Raw genomic sequence first — 19,023 nt, 5'->3', positions numbered from 1 at the left:
AACCTGCAAAAACTTTTGGGATTGAAATAATCAGAAAATATTTTCTCTGCCTTCTTTGCTTGCTCCCTGCTTTGAAAAACATCATATAGGTTTATAGAGAGAAGGAGGCTAACACTCAAAGGGAAAAAGAATCTGGCTAGCAACATGCAAACTTTAGTTGAATTTTTTTTCTAAAAAGTTTGATGCACTTACAAACTCTGTGGAAAACATTTTGGAAAAAAAACAGACATTAAACATTAAACTTAAAAGAAGAACTTGTTTTCAAAGTAGCAGATTTGTTGGGAAGAAACACAGACGCAGAAACTGCACAGATTGTGGTGAACATTGAGAAGAAATGTCATTTCCCAGCTGTAAACTGGCCAGGAAGAAATATAGGTTCAGAAATAATAAAGCCAACTCCATATTCCTTCTGGAAGCTTAACATCATGCTTTTATATAATAGCAGAGAGCTCTTTGAGTAGACTAGTGGCAAATGATTTTTAAGGGGTTTGAAGGATAGTGGGAAATGGATTTCATACATATAATTGAGGAACAATCTTATCTGTTTCTCAAGGGAAGATAGATTGGCTTTGGAGATTGGATTTATTGTATTCAATTAATCAGCAATTGATAAGAGATGATATACTGTAAAGAATCAAACATGGATATTTGATCCAGGACCAATCACAGTTGATATTGTGGAAGATTTGGAGTTGAAGCCATAGTTTATTACAATAATAGTTTGTTATCAGATAGTTCTGGAATTTCAATCTTCTCTTTCTTTTATCCACAATTTTATTACTTTTTTACTTATTACTTTATTACTTATTAATTTGATATTTTTATATAATGTATTTATTACCATTGTTTTTTCTGTTAATTATTTTATTATGAATATAGTTTATAGATGACAGGTTAATAATTTGTAAATGGATTTAGTAGTTTAAAATTTAAATTAAAAATTATTTTGGCCTAATTTCACAAAGGATGGGAAACCAGCATTGCTGTATTCTATTAATCACCATTCAAATAGGGAGGGTGTTATGTGTATATGCATTAGTCTTTTTTTTAAGACACTTTCTTTTTGATGCCCTGTTTGCTGTGTTTTTATTCTTTTGTCCTTTAAAATATTTTGGTGTTTCGTATCTTAACCTTCTTTGAATAAACTTAAAATTTTCTGAAAAGAAAAAGAGGCAAGATTCAATCACATAGTCATCTCTTGATTTATTTTGTACCCTCACTCATCCACGGACATCCCTGTTTAATTACAAACCACTTCCGTATTGTTGCTAAGAAAACTATTTATTAAATCAGTTGAGCCTTGAAACACATATTTTGTACATTCTTTGTATGAGCATCCGTGGGGGTGTGGCAAAAATAGCTATCGTCAATAAACTACACAGCTGATGCAAATTCTATAGTTGCATCATTTGTTTAATCCTGTTATGTCTCACACATCTTTCTGATGTCATTGTGACTTGTTAGGGAGGTGTTTGGTTCTTTGAATGTGTTTTAGCAATAGCATTTAGACTTATATGCTGCTTCACAGTGTTTTACAGCCCTCTCTAAGCCGTTTACAGAATCAGGATGTTGCCCCAACAATCTGGCTCCTCAATTTACTGACCTTGGAAGGATGGAAGGCTGAGCCAACTTTGAGCCGGTGAAGATCGAACTCCTGGCAGTGGGCAGAGTTTTAAAGTAGAGAACTTGGATGAAATATTTAAACATAACCCATCTCTCCCTGTATGTGTTTCATGATACGTCGTCCTGAGAACTGTAAAAAATAATCCCAACTTTAAGGGACCTGAAAATCTTTTGGGTTCCAAAATGTTTGGATTTTCATTGCAGTTTAAAGAAAGAGCAAAGGAGATAGAAAAAGGGTAAGTGTGGGTAAGTGTGAATTCTGGAAGGGAGACGTAGGAGGCAGGCAGAAAAATTACTAATGGAAAGTGAAAGACACACACAGATGAAGCACACAAAAAAAAGTGACTTGACTATAATTACCAGTTCCAGTTCCTCAAATCTGGCCATTGTAACTTGACTTTAGACACCTGTCAGTTGATTTGTATTTATTTCTAACAACCATCATCTCTGTTAGGACAAGATGAAAAGAAGCTATTTTTGAGCTAGTCTTGCCCAATACTGCAACTGAAAGAAATTGTAGGTGAAGTTTTGGGTAAATAACACCCAGTAAATCCAGAAAGACTCTGAAATTCTATTTCACACGTCAGTGTAGAAAGTAGTTAACTGAAGTGCAAACAATTCTGCCATATGCACATTCCTTTACCATTTCTTCACAGTATTTATGAACTGCAAAGCAAAAAAAATAAGCTATGCTGTCAGAAGTACTGCATACTTTGGTTGAGCAGACTTTAGTCTTGAAAAGCCAGAGGATGATACTGGCTGCAGAGCCTTAAAGCTTCATCCCCCTTTTTTCATGCTGTTACATGTTGAAGATGAAGTTTTTAAGCCTTTGGTTAGTTAAATAGATCAATGTATGAGGGGTCCTTGGTGCTCTCTGAGCTTGCTTGTTTCCCTGCAGACGTTTCATTACCCAAACTAGATAACATCATCAGTGCTGGTAAGGAGTGCAGTTTACTGTCAGTTTGTATTCTGGAGGCTGGGTGGGGTGGTCTTAAAGATTCTTTGGTTGGCCTGTTTACTCTTGGCTCTTTGGCAGTTCCTTGATTGGTGTATTGTTTACTTGACTGTTGGTCTGATGTTGACCTTGGAATTAACCTATGCTGATCTGGGTGCTGATTGCTGCTGGAGAGGCGCTTGGGTCTTTTTGTTCCTTCTTTTATTGGGTGATAGTCTCTTTTGCATATTCTATAGATGGTGAAAGAGTGCAGAGAAGAACAACAAAGATGATCAGGGGACTGGAGGCTAAAACATAAAGAATGGTTGCTGGAACTGAGTATGTCTAGTTTGGTGAAAAGAAGGACTAGAGTTGACATGATAGCAGTGTTCCAATATCTCAGGGGCTGCCACAAAGAATAGGGAGTCAAGCTATTCTCCAAAGCACCTGAGGGTAGGACAAGAAGCCATGGATGGAAACTAATCAAGGTGTCATGCTCTTGGTAGAGTCGGACTCTGAGGGAGAGGAGAAACAGCGGACAGGGAGTGGAGGTGTGGCTCCGGAGGTTGTGGAGGAGGCTGGGGAAGGGCAGAGGCCGGCTGGGCAGTCAGTGGAAGAACTAGGCCCATCCCCTCTTCATCTTAGAACACGCAGGGAGGAATGGAGAAGGAAACAACTTGGCTTACAAGAGAGGAAGTGGCCATGATCCCCCTCATTAGTTGCAGCTGGGGAGAATAGTGTATAAGAGAGACGGTTACAACACAGCGTTTCCAGAAGCAAAGTGTGTTTTATTTTGGGCTGAAGTTATCTTGGTTGGCATCCTTCCAACAGACTGCCTTGTTATCTCCTTGAAGTTGGTAATTACTTATCCTGGTCCGTTATGGAATTTCCTTTACTGTAGTTTGTTTGTTTGTTTTATTTCACCTCTATCTGCTCATTAAGTATTGCTTTCTTTTAAAGACTATTTTTGAGTTAACTTTTATCTCCAACTGAGAATTATTGAACAGTGGGGCCAAGTTGGAGGCATTAAAGGACATTTATTTACGTTTTGGATTTTGTTACGTTTGTGTTACACTCCAGGTCATCACACAAGGAGAGAAGCAACCTAGAACTAAGGAGAAATTTCCTGACAGAACAATTAATCAGTGGAACAACTTGCCTCCAGAAGTTGTGAATGCTCCAACACTGGAAGTTTTAAAGAAGAGATAGGATAACCATTTTTCTAAAGTGGTATAGGGTTTCCTGCCTAAGCAGGGGGTTGGACTAGAAGACCTCCAAGGTCCCTTCCATCTTCTCTTCTCTTCTCTTCTCTTCTCTTCTCTTCTATTCTATTCTATTCTATTCTATTCTATTCTGTTGTTAATGTCTATGTGTCTATTGATGGATGATTTGTCAGAGTGCCAGACGTCTAGAAATTCCCTGACATTTTTGGTCTTGGCTTGGTCTAGGATGGTCACATTTTCCCAATTGAAACTATGGTTAAATCTGTCTATATTTTGTGATGGCTAGTTGGTGTTCGTGGATGCGGTTTGCCAGTTTTCTGCCTGTTTGTCCTACATAGCAGTTGTTGCAGTCCTTACATTGTATGTTGTAGATGAGTCCTGTTTTTTTCTTCTGGGGTTCTTGGGTCTTTTGGTCTGTTTAGGATGTTCTGAAGGGTTTTAGTTGACGTGTGTGCTATGCTGATTCCATGTGGTTGTATCAATGTATACACACCGTAAGTGGAAATATATCCCCCTCTTCTAACTTCACAATTTTGTCTGGTTCACTAGGTAATTCTCAAACAGCCGAATGAAAAGAAAACAATGACAAGTTGTGGTCGGCAATCCTTACATACACTGATTATTGTATTCTGTTCGCTCTTGTCAGCAGGTAAGTCTGATTTTTTCATTTATCAGTGGCTTTTATTTTGATTTCAAATCCCTGAAATATCTGCTGTGCTTAAGCTCTAGGTAGTTGCTAAGAAAAACTAAAATAATCTTTTTTTTCAATGAGCTTTTCACGGGTCAGTACAGAGTTAATGAAAGACAATAGAAGAAAGTGACATTTGTTTTTCTTACAAAAGCTCCTTTCACCATCTGGTTGTTTAGTTGCTGTTTGTTTTTAATCAACCGTAGAGCTGATATGTCTCGGGAAAGGCAAGTCAGCCATCCTAGCAATAGTTTACTTATTTAATATATGTGCATATTATTTCCTGCTGCTCGTTGGTTCAATAGAGCAACACCAGTAAAAATAACCTATAGGCAGATATTTCAAGACCTGTGTATACCTTCAATAGGAAGATCTTTTAAAAGCAGAAGGGGGGAACAGAGTTAAAAGGGTTTTAAGAAGGGATTGATCAGCAACTCAGATAAGGTGGTATAGAAGAACAATGGCATTTCCAGGTTGACATGGACTTTGTGATTATAACTAGGACTAGGGTTAGGTCAAGATGGCGGTAGCAAAGGTCCACCACAGGGGTCTCAAACATGTCGCCTGAGGGCTGGATCCTACCTGCGATAGGCCGCAGAGTTGGCCCACGATAGGCCACGGAGTTGGCTCGCGGGACATCCCAGAGATGGTGAGAGACTGGCCCCTGCTGCCCAGGGCCTGGCCACACCCATTCAGTCAGCGACAACCAGGCCACATCCACCTCAGCCCCCCAAGGACAAACAAAATCCCGACGCAGCCTACGACAGGATCGAGTTTGATGCCCCTGGTCTACCACATGTAAAAAAAATCAGGTGTGGTTTTGATTATATGGCTGTGGCCATGATCTTGCCCCTCCTTCTCAAGGACAAGTTGGAACAGATCAGGAGATAATGACTGACTCTCCCGTTTCTGAAAAGGGCACAATCTACTCATTGTCTAGATGTGTCTCCCATCCTAGCTAAAAGAAGCTGCCATTTGTACCTCCACGAAGGTGGGTTTTGATTGAGTTGTCTCTGATGTGAAGCACAGCCACTACAATCACAGACTCTGAAAGGACTCTTACAAGGCTTATTGATCGAGGGTAGATTGCAATAGATGTTTGGGATGGCTTTTTTAATCTTTTGGTTCTCATGAATGTCATGGACACCTTTGTATGTATTTGATGCATCATTAGCTGCAGACAGTCAGGGGGCTTGGTCTCGGACAACTCCTGGGTTGTATTGATTTCAACAGGGAAATTAAAGGGCTTTGTTTACCGGAAAAATCAATGGGACTTAGCTATTAGAGCCTAATCAGTCCGTGAAATGGAGAATCTCATTTCACATGTAAGGCTGAAGCGTTGGGGGAAAAAATGAAACCACGTCTTTGGTTGGAAGAAAAAGGTTAAGCCTACAGACCCATGAAATTAAGATGCTTCCAGCTGATTGGAGATATAGGATTCCACCAGTGTTTTTCAAACTTGCGCCCACTTTAAGACGTGTGGAATTTTCAGCCTCCAGAATTCCCCAGCCAACATATTTCCCAGTGAGCAGTCAGCATAGAGGGTGGCGTTAGAACCCAACATACTGGCTGGGAATTCTGGGAACTGAAGTCCAAGCATCTTAAAGTGGCCAAGATTGAAAAACACTGGATTGTACTGTAAAGTGTTAAAAATGGTATTCAGTCAATGTCCGTTCCGATGAGAAGAAAAAACATGGGGACTTTTTGATCGAAACTAATCTAAGTTATGATCCTATTTTAAGTGTTTGGGGAAATTTCGTTTTGTTTTGTTTTGCCCCCATATTCACAGCTGTGGCATTATGGCAGAGGTCTCCAAACTTGGCAACTTTAAGACTTGTGGACTTCAACTCCCAGAATTCCTCAGCCAGTTGAAGTCCACAAGTCTTAATGTTGTCAAGTTTGAGGACCCCTGCATTAAGGAAATCCAAGATCTATCTGAGATTTCAGAGGTGTGTGTGTGCATATGATGAAGGGAATAGATCCTGGAGAATGAGGGGGAAAGATCTTGCTTGAGGATCCATTAGACAAGAGCAGCAGGATACACACACGCAATCACTTTTAACACTCAGAGAAAGAAACTTAGGAAGCAGATGCCATAATGGCTCAAGAAGGCGACGGGAAGTTTATACTTGGCAGATTTGACAGATTCAAATTTGTTAATATAATCTTACAATTATTATTATTCTGTTCATTTGCATGTACACTGAGCATTTCTGTACCAGAGACAGATTCCTTGTGTGTCAAATCACACTTGGCCAAATAAAATTCAATGCAATAAAGTAGAATTAATTCATCTAATTGTGTTTCCTGTCTGGTGTATCTGGTAGGGCTGACATCCATCCTGCAAATTTCCTAAAGTTTCTTTCTCTGACTGTTAAAGCCACTGGGAACTCCTGCCACTTTGTCTAATACTGGTAGTCTTCAATTTACGGCCACAATTGAGGCCAACATTTATGTTGCCAAGTGAGACATTTGTTCAACGAGTTTTGCCCCGTTTTTACGATTTTTCTCGCCATATTTGTTAAGCGGTTCATTGGAGTTCTTGATTCGGTAACACGGTTGTGGAGTGAACCTGGTTTCCCCATTGACTTTGCTTTGTCAGCAAGTCGCAAAAGGGAATCACGTGACTCCAGGACACTGCAGCCGTCATAAATGTGAGTCAAGCATCTGAATGTAAATCACATGACCATGCGGATTCTGCCAATGGTCAAAAGTGTGAAAAATGGTCATAATTGACTTTTTTTCAGTGCCGTTGTAACTTTGAACAGTCACTAAAGTCAAGGGCTACCTGTACTTTCCTAGGTGGCATGGCTTCCCCCCGTTTCCCCCAAGGTCATAGGATTCATGCCATTGCAGAAATGTCTACCTGCTTTGCAGTGCTACATAAAAGCTAATTGTTCTTCTTTTCTGTTGCCAATGAGTTACAGAGAGATTTACACCTTGCCTTACAGCTTTCTCTGCACATTTTCGAGTCTGTGAGCCATACACCGATTACAAAGGTCGTTCTCACTTTGGATTCCATTGTCCCCGACTGTCGGACAATAAATCATACATCTTTTGCTGTCACCACAACAACACCGTGTTTAAATATTGCTGTAATGAAACGGAGTTTCAGACTGTTATGCAGATGAATCTAACAGGCAGTGCAGATGGATACATGCATAAGTAAGTAAACATCATCCACTGAAGTTACCTCTTCTTTTTTTTCTGTAATCAAAATTTGATTTTTCCATATTCAAAGTTTTACTGAGTCATGAAAGCAGGTAGCAAAAATGTGTTTAATTGCCCATGGAGCTAAAAATGAAAGAAGTAAATGACGCTGGAAAACGAGGAGGAGAGGGAATTGCCATTTTTTTTCTGCAGAGCAGAAATGTTATACTTGGCTAATTGCTATTTTAAACTTGTGCAGGCTTTGCATATTAATTACTTCTACTCATTTGTACCTAAACGGTGAGGTGCACTTGATTGTACGATCCCTGAAGTGTAGCCTCTTCATAAATTTTCTTTTTATATTTTTATTCTAAATCCCATGGCCTTTTTTTATTGCTTCCCTCCTTCCTTATATTTCCTTTTATTTTTGGAAATCCCTTTTAAAAACTCTGACTGAAAGCCGGTGAAGAAAGCAATTGAATTTCACAGCAGGTTTATATATGAAAGGAGTTTTCACCAGAGCGTAGATTCCGAATTTGCTTCTTAGTGCCAACACTCAGAGCTGAGAAACAGCAAACTAGAGTCTAGTTGGATAATGGGAACTTCCCATCAGTGTGTTATTAGCAAACCATATACATGGAGTTTCAATCAGAGGTGGTATTTAGCAGGTTCTGACCAGTTCTGGAGAACCGGTAGTGGAAATTTTGATTAGTTCAGAGAACCGGCAAATACCACCTGGAGATTTTACAGTACCCTTCCCCTGCCACGCCCACCAAGCTACACCCACAGAACCAGTAGTAAAAAAATTTGAATCCCACCACTGATTTCAATCATGTCTCATGGCTGCCATCTTCGCTTTTTTGACCCACTCCCCTGGAGACACTTATTGGATGCTTCCATTCCCTCTTTCAACCAAGGGTCATTTCTTTTATTTGCACATAATTGGATTACTTTGGGGTGAATTGCTGTTCGGAATCCAATATGGCAATGTGATGTTGGTTTATCTGGACAACACACACAATATCAACCAACTCTGGGTCTGTAACATTATAAAAATTGATTGAACCAAAGTTTGTCCATAGTAAGATGAAACAACAAATGGAGGTTAGTTGAAAATTGAAATGAACATTTTCAATTTATTTATAGTTGTGTGGAGAAGAAAGTAAAATGAAAGAAACATGCACACTTGAAGGATATTCATATAATATTAAACCAAGACTTATGATCTAGGCTTCTTAATTGCATCTTTTCCCAGTTCAAGTATTGATGATCTATTTTTGTGGATGTAAACATATAAATACATAGAATGATGATCTACTGATTGATCTTACACTTCAACTCTTGAAGTTTCTGCTTATTTGGTTTAAATGCCAGGTGGGTTTATATGAATCAGAATATTTGTTAGTCCCTCCCTGTAGGCACTTGCATAGATTGAAAGCTGTGTTCTTATGTCAACAAGAATGTTCTTTGGCTTGATACAGTTAGAAAAATAAAATAAAATACATGTGGAATCCCGATACTTTTGAAAGGAGGTCTCACAACCCAGATCAAATTCAGTCACCTTCTGCTTATGCTGGAGTTGACGTTCCGCTGGTCTTTATGGAGATACAGAAGGAAAAGACCTCAGTGTAAGTCCTGGGCAGATATAACTAAAGAATATCTGTCTTGGAAGCTCGTGGGAAGCAGAAGATGATTGGATCTGTGAATGGTCAGGCTAAAGTAAAGGTCACAGAAAATGATCTTCCTCAAAGCTTCTCTCCATTTCTTACACCTCTCTTGTAAGTCAAAAATTACCTGTATACATCAAATAAATAAATACACCCCCCGCCCCATGGAATTACAGTTGGAGTCATTTTGTAAAGCTTCTCCAGCAGAGAAATATGTATGGAACCGATTTCTTGAAGTTAGAAATAAATTATTGACTGTAGCTTTTTCAATTTTTCAGTTTTAAATTTCATCCAATTTTGGGTTAAGATGAATGAACAAGCAGGAATGTTTACATTTTTGAAACAAAATGTACTTTATTAAATGTCTACAAAGAATAAAATATTAACCAAAAAATAGGGAAAAAATTTCAAGAGGGAGAAAGAAAGTAAAAAGTAATTTCGGCATTTGTTTGACACGGTTACAAAATACATTAAGCTTTTCATCTGACATTTTGTAATGAACAATATTTCTATCTTCGTCAACCGTTCTAATTGTCAAATCCAAGAATTAATATAGTATTCTTTCTGCCTCAAGTAAAAAGCCCAACAGTGGTTTCCACATAGAAACAAAGCTAGATGCTCATTTCTTTCATCTGAGTATTTAGTTTCGCACCTCAGCCAATTCCATTAATTTCACCATCCATTTCTCCATTGTGGGGATCTGTAGCTCTTTCGATCTCTGTGCATTCAGTACGAAAATCTTTACTGCTGTTATCTTACATAGGAACAAAGTACCATATTTTGAGAGGAACGTTTCCTGAAACAAAATGTGCTTTACGTATTTTGATGACGCTTTTAGATGAAGCACGATAGGAAGGAGGAGTTCTCCCATGCAAAATAAGGATCCTTATTATTGTTGTCATTCTAGAAGTGCTTTGTAGTGGTGTCAGATTCAGTGATTGCCATGCAGAATTACACAAGGCATCTGATTATTTGGATTACAAGGCTGATATAAAGAGGTTTCTTTTTATTTTTAATCCCCAAATGATCCTTGCTGAGAGAAGCAAGGAACACGAGAAAAAAATATTGAAGGGGGATTGGAGAGAGTGTTTTTGAAAGTAGCATGCCATGCATAGAATGTCTTTTTTGCCCCAAAAATGTCCTACGGAAATTTGACTGTCGTAATAAACATTCTCTTGATTTACTATTATTGCATGCATTGCATGCCTTATTTTCAATTTAGAATTGCATTTTTTTGAACTGGATTGAAGGAGGAGATGAGAGGGGAAAATCCATATTTGTTTATTTATTTATTTATTTGATTTGCCAATTGTTTACAAGATAATAAGTATAAGTGTATACATAGTTGTGAATACATGAAATGGGTTCATATAAGAAAATAAAAGAAGAATAAGAGAAACAATAGGACAGGGACGGTAGGCACGTTGGTGCGCTTATGCACGCCCCCACAGACCTCTTAGGAAAGGGGTGAGGTCAATAGTAGACAGTCTAAGGTTAAAGTTTTTGGGGTTTGGGGAAGAAACTACAGAGTCGGGTAGAGTATTCCAGACATTGACCACTCTATTGCTGAAGTCGTATTTCCTGCAATCAAGTTTGGTGCGGTTAACTTTGAGTTTGTATCTATTGTGTGCTCTTGTGTTGTTATGGTTGATATCATATAAATTATGTATAATTTGAACAAGTATGATAATTGCTGTGCACCTAAAAAGGTTTGTCCTCCTTTCAATACTGGAAGGAAACCCCCCACCCACCCACCCAAAAAGATCTTGGGATTTTTTAAAACTTTCAATCTCTCAGGGCATGTCGGAGTTAGGATAAGTGCGTGTAGTCAAGATCCATTCCTCTCTTTTTAGGTTTTGATATAAGCAGGGGTAGGCTTCAAAAATTTTAGAATTTTTAGAATGAGTGGGCATGACCACTAGGAGTGGCCTAGTTGGCCTACATTTTTGCCCTCCCTATACTCCGGAAGCTTTCTGGAAGCCAGAAACAGGTCCATTTCTGGCCTTCTCAAACTTCCTGGAGGCCCATTTTTCACCTGAGCCTTCGCATGCGCCCTGCACTTAACCTGCATCCAAATCGGGCCACATGGGGACTCACGGGTGGGATGGGCGGGACCAGCCAGGATGGGATTTGGAGGTTCTCCGAACTGCACAGAATCTTAGCTAGGGGCTCTCCCGAACCCCTGCAAACTTCCAGCAGCCCACCCCTGGATATAAGCACATACTTGCTTAAAAAGTCTAGAAGTTTTTCTATTCATCAATAGAACATCACAGTGAGAAAGATTAATCAATGGAACAGCTTGCCTCCGAGAACTGTGAGTGCTCCATCGCTAGAGGTTTTCAAGAAAAGGTTGGACAATTATGTGTCTGGGATCTCCTGCCTTGGGCAGGGGTTGAACCAAAGACCTCCAAGTCCTTCCCAACCCTATGATTCTATGTTACAAAAAATCGGAATCTGGTGGAACCTTTTTTTTTTTTTTACTCTCAAATAATTTTATTCCATTTTGCAAAGAATAAACATAAAAACACACTAACAAAAGAAAAGATGAAGAACAAAAAGAAAACAGGGATAGAAGTGTAAAAAGATATTCAAAAAAGAGAAAAAAAATATAAATATAACCAAAGAATGGGGGTGCAGGCAGTACATGAAACCGTGCCCCTTCCAATCCATGAAAAAAAAACCTTTCTCCATGGAACCGGTCCCTGGTGCGCCAAAGATCAGAGGCCACTGTTTTAGAAGGTCCAGCTGTCCACATGACCACATATCGCTCTGACCTGCCTCTTAACTGCGAAAGAAGCTCTTTGAACAGTTCTCCCCTTATGCCAGGGGTGCCAAACTCGATTTCATTGAGGGCCGCTTCAGGGTTGTGTTTGAACTTAGGGGGCAGGGGGTGGGCATGGGCAACTTGACTTCATTCGTGTCAGAGTGTAGTGGCCCATGTGTTCTGCCAGCAAAAACAGGCTCCCAATCTCCGTTTTCAGCTGTGACGGCTTCCTGCAACCCTCTACCAGCGAAAATGGAGCTCCATTTTTGCAGGTAGAGGGTTGCAGGATGCCGTCCCGGAGCCGAAAACGGAGATTGAGAGCCCATTTTCGTTGGCAGAGGCACCGCAAGCCAGTCCTTTTCTGTTTCTAGAGCAGCTCGCGGGCCTTGAGTTCAATAGCCCTGCCTTACGCCATGGCTGACATGCAAAAGAACTTTACTGAGTCTTACCCCGTCGGTGAAGGGGAGAATTGTTTGTTAGGTCCTCCTCACTTCTCTGTTTCCTAGAAAATCAGGTTGGCTTGGCTTTTCACTGAATCTTCCATTTTCAGTTAATCATGGGATTTTACCATTTTATTCTGGGGAACCCTTTCAGTATTGGTGTTTATCTTTTTTATAGATTTTATGGTAACCTGCTTTAGCAGAAAAATGATGTAAAACCACGACACACACCAATGAGTCATGGGTTTTGTTGGCTGGCGGGGGAATTCTGGGAGTTGAAGTCCACCCATCTTAAAGTTGCCAAGGTTGAGAAACACTGGATTAAACCTTTTCTCCGCTTTGAGAATCCTTGCTAAATTCTCCCCAAACATCAAACAGTGGGAAACTGTTTGAAAACAGCAGGGAAAGAATTGCTTTGAAAGCCCATTTGCTGATCTCTATAAGAAAATGATTGAAATTGAGATGCAATTCTCAAAGATATAGTTCCTTCTTCTATTATTGTGTGTGCATTTCTTAGCAAATTGGGGTTGACTTTGGTGACTTACTTCCATTATGCGGAAGTATGGAGTGTGGAGTGAGCTGAGCTATCTACCGTAAATGAACAAATAAGAGCAGATGAAATGACTGCTTTTTAAAATAATGAAAAGTGTCACAGATGTTCTTTTGGTCTGTCCATTTCAAGTATTAATGCTAGAATAAATCATCATTAAAGACCAATGAGCAAGTCACCAAGAGGAGAATTGTAGTCCTTGAGTGAAACTGATATTTTTTGCTGCTGAATTGTAGAAGATTTATATGCATTTCCAATGATCTTTTCTTTTAATATTTCTCCTAACAGAGTATATGTATTTTCCAGTGCCTTTTCTTTAATATAATGCATTTTATTGAATTGAATTGCAACCCTCTTTGAGTCCATTTAAAAATAACAACAATAAATGTTATGACCAAATGCATCTTATGCATCATTATCTTTATTTATTTTGGGGCCCAGTTATTCACATTTTAATCTCTTCTTTTGTATGCTCTCTATTAGTGTAGAAAATGCACATTTTAGGTTATTTTTCTATGCTTCTACATTTGGGAGGTAGCAAATGAGAAAGTTTCTGTTGAAGCACAAATTGACGAACGTATACCCACTTTTTTCTCTTTTTCACAGGACATAAACTCATCCTGTTTTCATTTATCACTCTTCCATCTTTTTGTAATACTTGTTTCACTTCATTGGTGCTAATTGATTGGAACAGCTGTGGGGCATCCTCAGAGGATATATATATATATATATATATATATATATATATATATATATATATATATATATATATATATGTGTGTGTGTGTGTGTGTGTGTGTGTGTGTGTGTGTGTGTCTAGTTATAGCTATGGTCATCAGACTGAAGACTCTACCTGTTTTTGGAATATGCTTCAAAGAATTTTAAAAGGAGGCAGCAGTTGCAGCCACTATCTTGGGTGTTTTATCCTCCCTCCCACAGATGTTTCTGAAGAGGTGGCATTTTTCAACACTTCCCTCCTCCCCCCCCCCCATGAAAATGGAACAAGGTCACAATTCTGATTGGACGTTATGAGGTCACTACATGGCAAAATCTCAATCTGGACTGTGTCACCAGGGACAACTTAAGCCTAACAAGCATTTTGATCATTCTGAGGAGAGACGTTTTAAATAGGCCATTTACTTACATGTATATATATATATATATGTATATGTATATGTATATGTATATGTATATATATATATGGTGTTGGCTTGGTTCGGGTATTTTCACGTCATTGTAGTTGTTCTTTTAGTTGTAGCACGTTTGGCAGAATCATCTGCCATCATCAGAATCCTGATGATGGCAGATGAGATTCTGCTGAAACGTTGCTGCAAACTTTAAAAGAACAACTACAATGACGTGGGAAAATACCCTAACCAAGCCGAACACTCATACATATATATATATATACATATACATATACATATACATATACATATACATATACATATACATATATACATATACATATACATATATATATATATATATATATATATATATATATATATATATATATATATATATATTATTTTACTCAAATCAAGATTAAAATACAAAATACTCCAAAGAATTTTTAAAAAAGAATCAAAAAGAAAAAGGACCAAAACTTAGAACAATTAAAAAGAAAAAATTGCATCAAAGAAACACATATACACATAAATCCCTTCTAGCTGAATACTGATTAATAGATTACCACAAACATTAGTTCCCACCCCTTACAAAACAAGTCCTCCCAAAAAATTTAATACACTAAATCTATTTACAAATTGTTGGCCTGTCTTCTGTAAATCATTTTATTGACAAAGTGATTAACAGGAAAATAATAACACTAAAACAGAACCAAATTAAAGTATCAAAACTCTCTGATAACAAACTGTTTTTGTAATCCACTCATAGAAAGCATATGATAGCCTATATTATCCAGGGGTGACAAACTCAAGACCTGCGGCCCAGCCCGACCCGACCTGGCCCGTTTAGATCTGGCCTGTGGGGCCACCCTGGAAACGGTGAAGGACCAGCCTGTGATGCTTCTGCCAGCAGTTGTGGGATGCCATCGCAGCCGAAAACTCAGGCCACCACAGGCACCCCCAACACGAGTGATGTTGACCTGTCTGTCACGGCCTCCCGCCCCCTGAGGTCAAACACAACACTGATGCAGCCCTCAAAGAAATCGAGTTTGACACCCCTGCTCTTACCTATCCCAAGTCATCTCAAAAGTTATAAATAATTTGTCCTGGATCAAATAATCCATATTTGTTCCTCAATTAAATATAATAAATTCAGTCTCCAGAATAAGCTGATCAAAGTCCAAATAGAAATAATTAGTAGTTAACTGTATTAAATCCATCCAGTCTCTCTGAGTCTTTGTCACTTCCCTTCTTAGTCGAAGAGCTGATAATGTTGGAATACACAGACTTAAACTTTGGAACAACATGATGAGATGAAATCTCATCTCTTATCCTCCAGCTGTGACAATATCTCTTTGATCTGGAACTGAGTCAGAGTCCTTTTGTATATCTTCTCCAAATATTTTTGCAAAATCAGTATCGTGTCATCAAGCGTTCTAAAAAGATAATGAGCTAGAAGCTGCCAAATTCAGATTTTGACAAACTTGAACAACGGACCCTATCCAACAAAATGAATTTTAATGTGAAGGAAAAGCAAAGCTTTACATTTAGGCAGGGAAAAATCAAAGGTATAAATACTGATTAGGCAAGACTTGGCTTAAAAACAATAACTGTGAAAGGGACCTTGGAGTCCTGGTGGATGATCATTTGAATATGAACCAACAATGTGCAGCCTCTGCCAAAAAAGCTAATACAATCCTGGGTTGTATAAACAGAGACATAGAATCAAGATCACGTGAAGTATTAGTGCCGCTTTACAAAACCCTAGTAAGACCACACGTGGAATACTGCAACCCATTTTGGCACCATGCTACATAAAAGATGTTGAGACTTTGGAAAAAAGTTCAGAAAAGAGCAACTAAGATGATCAAAGGCCTGGAGATTAAACTATATGAAGAACTGCTGCAGATTTTGGTTCTGGCTAATCTAAAAAAAAGAAGAATTAGGGATGACATAATAGCAGTATTCCAGTATTTGAGGGACTGCCCATAAAGAAGAGGGAGTCAAATTATTATCCAAAGCACCAGAGGGCAGGACAAGAAATAATGGTTGGAAATTAACCAAAGAGAGAAACAATCTGGAATTAAGGAGAAACTTCCTAACAGTGAGAACAATTAACCAGTGGAACAGCTTGCCCCCAGAAATCATGGGTGCTTCCTCACTGGAGGTTTTTAAGAAGAGACTGGACAGTCACTTGTCTGAGATGGTATAGGTTCTTCTACTTGAGCAGGAGGTTGGACTAGAAGACCTCCAAGGTCCCTTCTAGATTCTATTCTTTTCCTTTCTTAGGTTTCAGCCACTGTTCAGCCATGAAACTTTATTAGGGAACAAAGAACAATTTTTTTCTTCTGTATTTCAATCCAAAATTATATTTAAAAATTCAATAGAAGTAGAAATAAACTCCAAATATTTTGCAATTTCAAAAGGTACAGAAATGCACTGGTGAGAGAGGTTTTTTTTTTTTTAAAGAAACTTCAGGGGGGCCCCAATGCTACTCATACTTCCATATTGGAAAAGGAGAAGTTATCCAGAATAACATATACCAAAAAGAAGAAAAAAGAAAAAGAAACAATTAGAGTCCAGCAAGGGGTTGAAATAAATTAGCATTCAGCCATTATTCAATATTTGAAGCCAGAAGCAAAATAAACAATAAATTCAAAAGTGAAAGTTAAAACTCAGCATGCTTAAGATAACGAAACTGCTGACAGGAAGATTTATATGGTTCACTTCCAAAAGTCATCTTGGGTCATTCCTGAATGCTCCCCTTCAAAATCAGACACCAGGTACTGCCAGAGAACCAACTTTGGCAGCAAACTCAGATCATCGGTAAGGGGGCGTGCATAAGCGCACCAACGTGCCTACCGTCCCTGTCCTATTGTTTCTTTTATTTTTCTTATATGTATCCATGTATTCATAACTATGTTTTTACTTATACCTATTATCTTGTAAGCAATTGACAAACCAAATAAAATGAAATAAATAAAGGGTAAAAAGAAAGTCCCTACCATGCAGCCACCATCTTGAGAGGAAGTCGGAAGGAAATATCTTTTAGTGACATCATGGAATCTCCATGGAATTTTCTTAGCAGCGCCACTATTGTGTTGGCTGGGTTCGAGGTCATTTTTTTGTATCATTCTTGTTACCATCTGATCTAGAAAAAAAGCTAACTGAATTTCATTTGGGGGCTTGGGATCACTTTCCAGTGCCCAAGTAGCAAAAAAATAAGTCTTCTGGATTTATTTCTGCCATCTTCTACGCCTCTTCTATGCTAAAGTTATGCGGGAACAGTTAATTAGAACTAGAATTCTTTTATTGGCCAAGTGTGATTGGACACACAAGCAAATTTGTCTTGGTGCATAGGCTCTCAGTGTACATAAAAGAAAAGGTACATTCATCAAGAGTCCAGAATCATAAGGTACAACACTTAATAATAGTCATAGGGTACAATAAGCAATCAAATCATACTAGGAAACAGTCAATATAAATTGCAAGGATACAAGTGACAAAGTTACAGTCATACAGTCACAAGTGGGAGGGGAAGTGTGATGAGGAGTGATGAGAAGATCAATAGTAATAGTAGGGCAGACTTTGTAAATAGTTGGACAGTGTTGAGGGAGTTATTTGTTTAGCAGAGTGATGGCGTTCGGGGAAAAACCTGTCCTTGTGTCTAGTTGTTCTGGTGTGCAGTGTTCTATAGCATCGTTTTGAGGGAAGGAGTTAAGACCCACACCTTAAGAAACTTCCGAGTGAGTTACCATTCTGAGCATGGCTTTCCAGCAAGAAAGAAGTTAGAATCCTAAATCATACAGACATCCAGAGAATTGCTTTTTTCCAGATGTTTGTCTCATTTAAGAATGTGACTAATCTAGTTACTCCTAGCAAAATGCTCCCAACCAGTGGGAGCTCACTAGGAGGGGCAGTGAAGCAGCAGGGTGCTTACTTGCTAGGTGGGTGATTTAAATGCACCAGAGCAGTTAATTATCAAACAAATTGCTGTTGCAAATTGCCTTCTACCAATTGCTGAGATCTAAACGTGGAGAAAGTTGGGCCTTCGGGTCTTCCCTCCCTGTCATTGAGTGAGAGAGTGTGTGTGTGTGCATGCACATCAGACTCTTCAAATGGCATTACTGTGCTTTTTAAAGTCCTTCTAGCTGGGAGTCTGGGTTGGTCATGTGAATCCAACCAGAGTCCACCATTCTCTGTCTTGGGGTCATCCTTTCACCACCCTATGTCTCCTTTGCCCTACTTGGTTTAGTAGCCAAAAATATCCTGCTTGGAAATTTGTGCCATTATGAATAAAGATAATCTGTGACGATGTTGGCCATCAAAGAAGCAGGGCCTCCACTTACATCTGTCCTGGGTTTTTTTTTCTATCTGTGTCTGTGTGTGGAGAGAAAGAGACATTGGTTTTAAAGATCAGAAGCCGATAAAATGGGACGTAGCTTCCCCCAGGTTTCCTTATCAGCCCCAGGCACAAGTTTTTTTGTTTATTTTCTTTGGTTACTTGGGGAAGCTTGGATGAGTGGTGCGGTGGCCTAGAGGTGGAGCTCTTGCCTCACAATCAGGAGACTAATTGTGGGTTCGATCCTAGGTAGAGGCAGATATTATTCTCTCTGGGCACGATGAGAATATATCTGCTGAACAAAACTCCTCATTGGCAACAGGAAGGGCATCTGGCCAGTAAATACTCACCTCCATTCAGTTGCCCAGACTCCACCCCGCAAGGGATTATGAGGTCATTAAAAGAAGATGATGACTTGGGGAAGCTTGGAGATCCCCCTCCCCCCCAAAAAAAACCCATACAAGAGGAAGCAAAGAAATAGGCTCAAGCTTAACTTCAGGGAAAACTTCCTG

At 39.0% G+C, this 19,023-nt stretch overlaps 1 protein-coding gene across 5 annotated transcripts in view; it reads left to right on the top strand.

The window, feature by feature from the left end:
- SHISAL1 (shisa like 1) overlaps positions 1 to 19,023 on the top strand; it is a 129,669-nt gene that overhangs the window by 49,394 nt on the left and 61,252 nt on the right. For all 5 annotated transcript variants that reach the window (XM_087969479.1, XM_026677613.2, XM_087969482.1 and 2 more), the window contains exons 2-3: positions 4,330 to 4,429; positions 7,420 to 7,633. In XM_087969479.1, the coding sequence (XP_087825605.1) occupies positions 4,363 to 4,429; positions 7,420 to 7,633 (281 nt within the window). In that variant the 5' untranslated portion in view covers positions 4,330 to 4,362. The remainder of the gene's footprint in view (positions 1 to 4,329; positions 4,430 to 7,419; positions 7,634 to 19,023) is intronic.

Source organism: Notechis scutatus, chromosome 6 (genome assembly GCF_049901735.1).
Source record: "Notechis scutatus isolate UNSWTSFEM ecotype Mainland chromosome 6, rNotScu1.2, whole genome shotgun sequence".
Classification (NCBI taxonomy): Eukaryota; Metazoa; Chordata; class Lepidosauria; order Squamata; family Elapidae; genus Notechis; species Notechis scutatus.
Note: the sequence above shows the minus strand (reverse complement) of the source record. Positions and strands in the feature narration are given on the sequence as shown.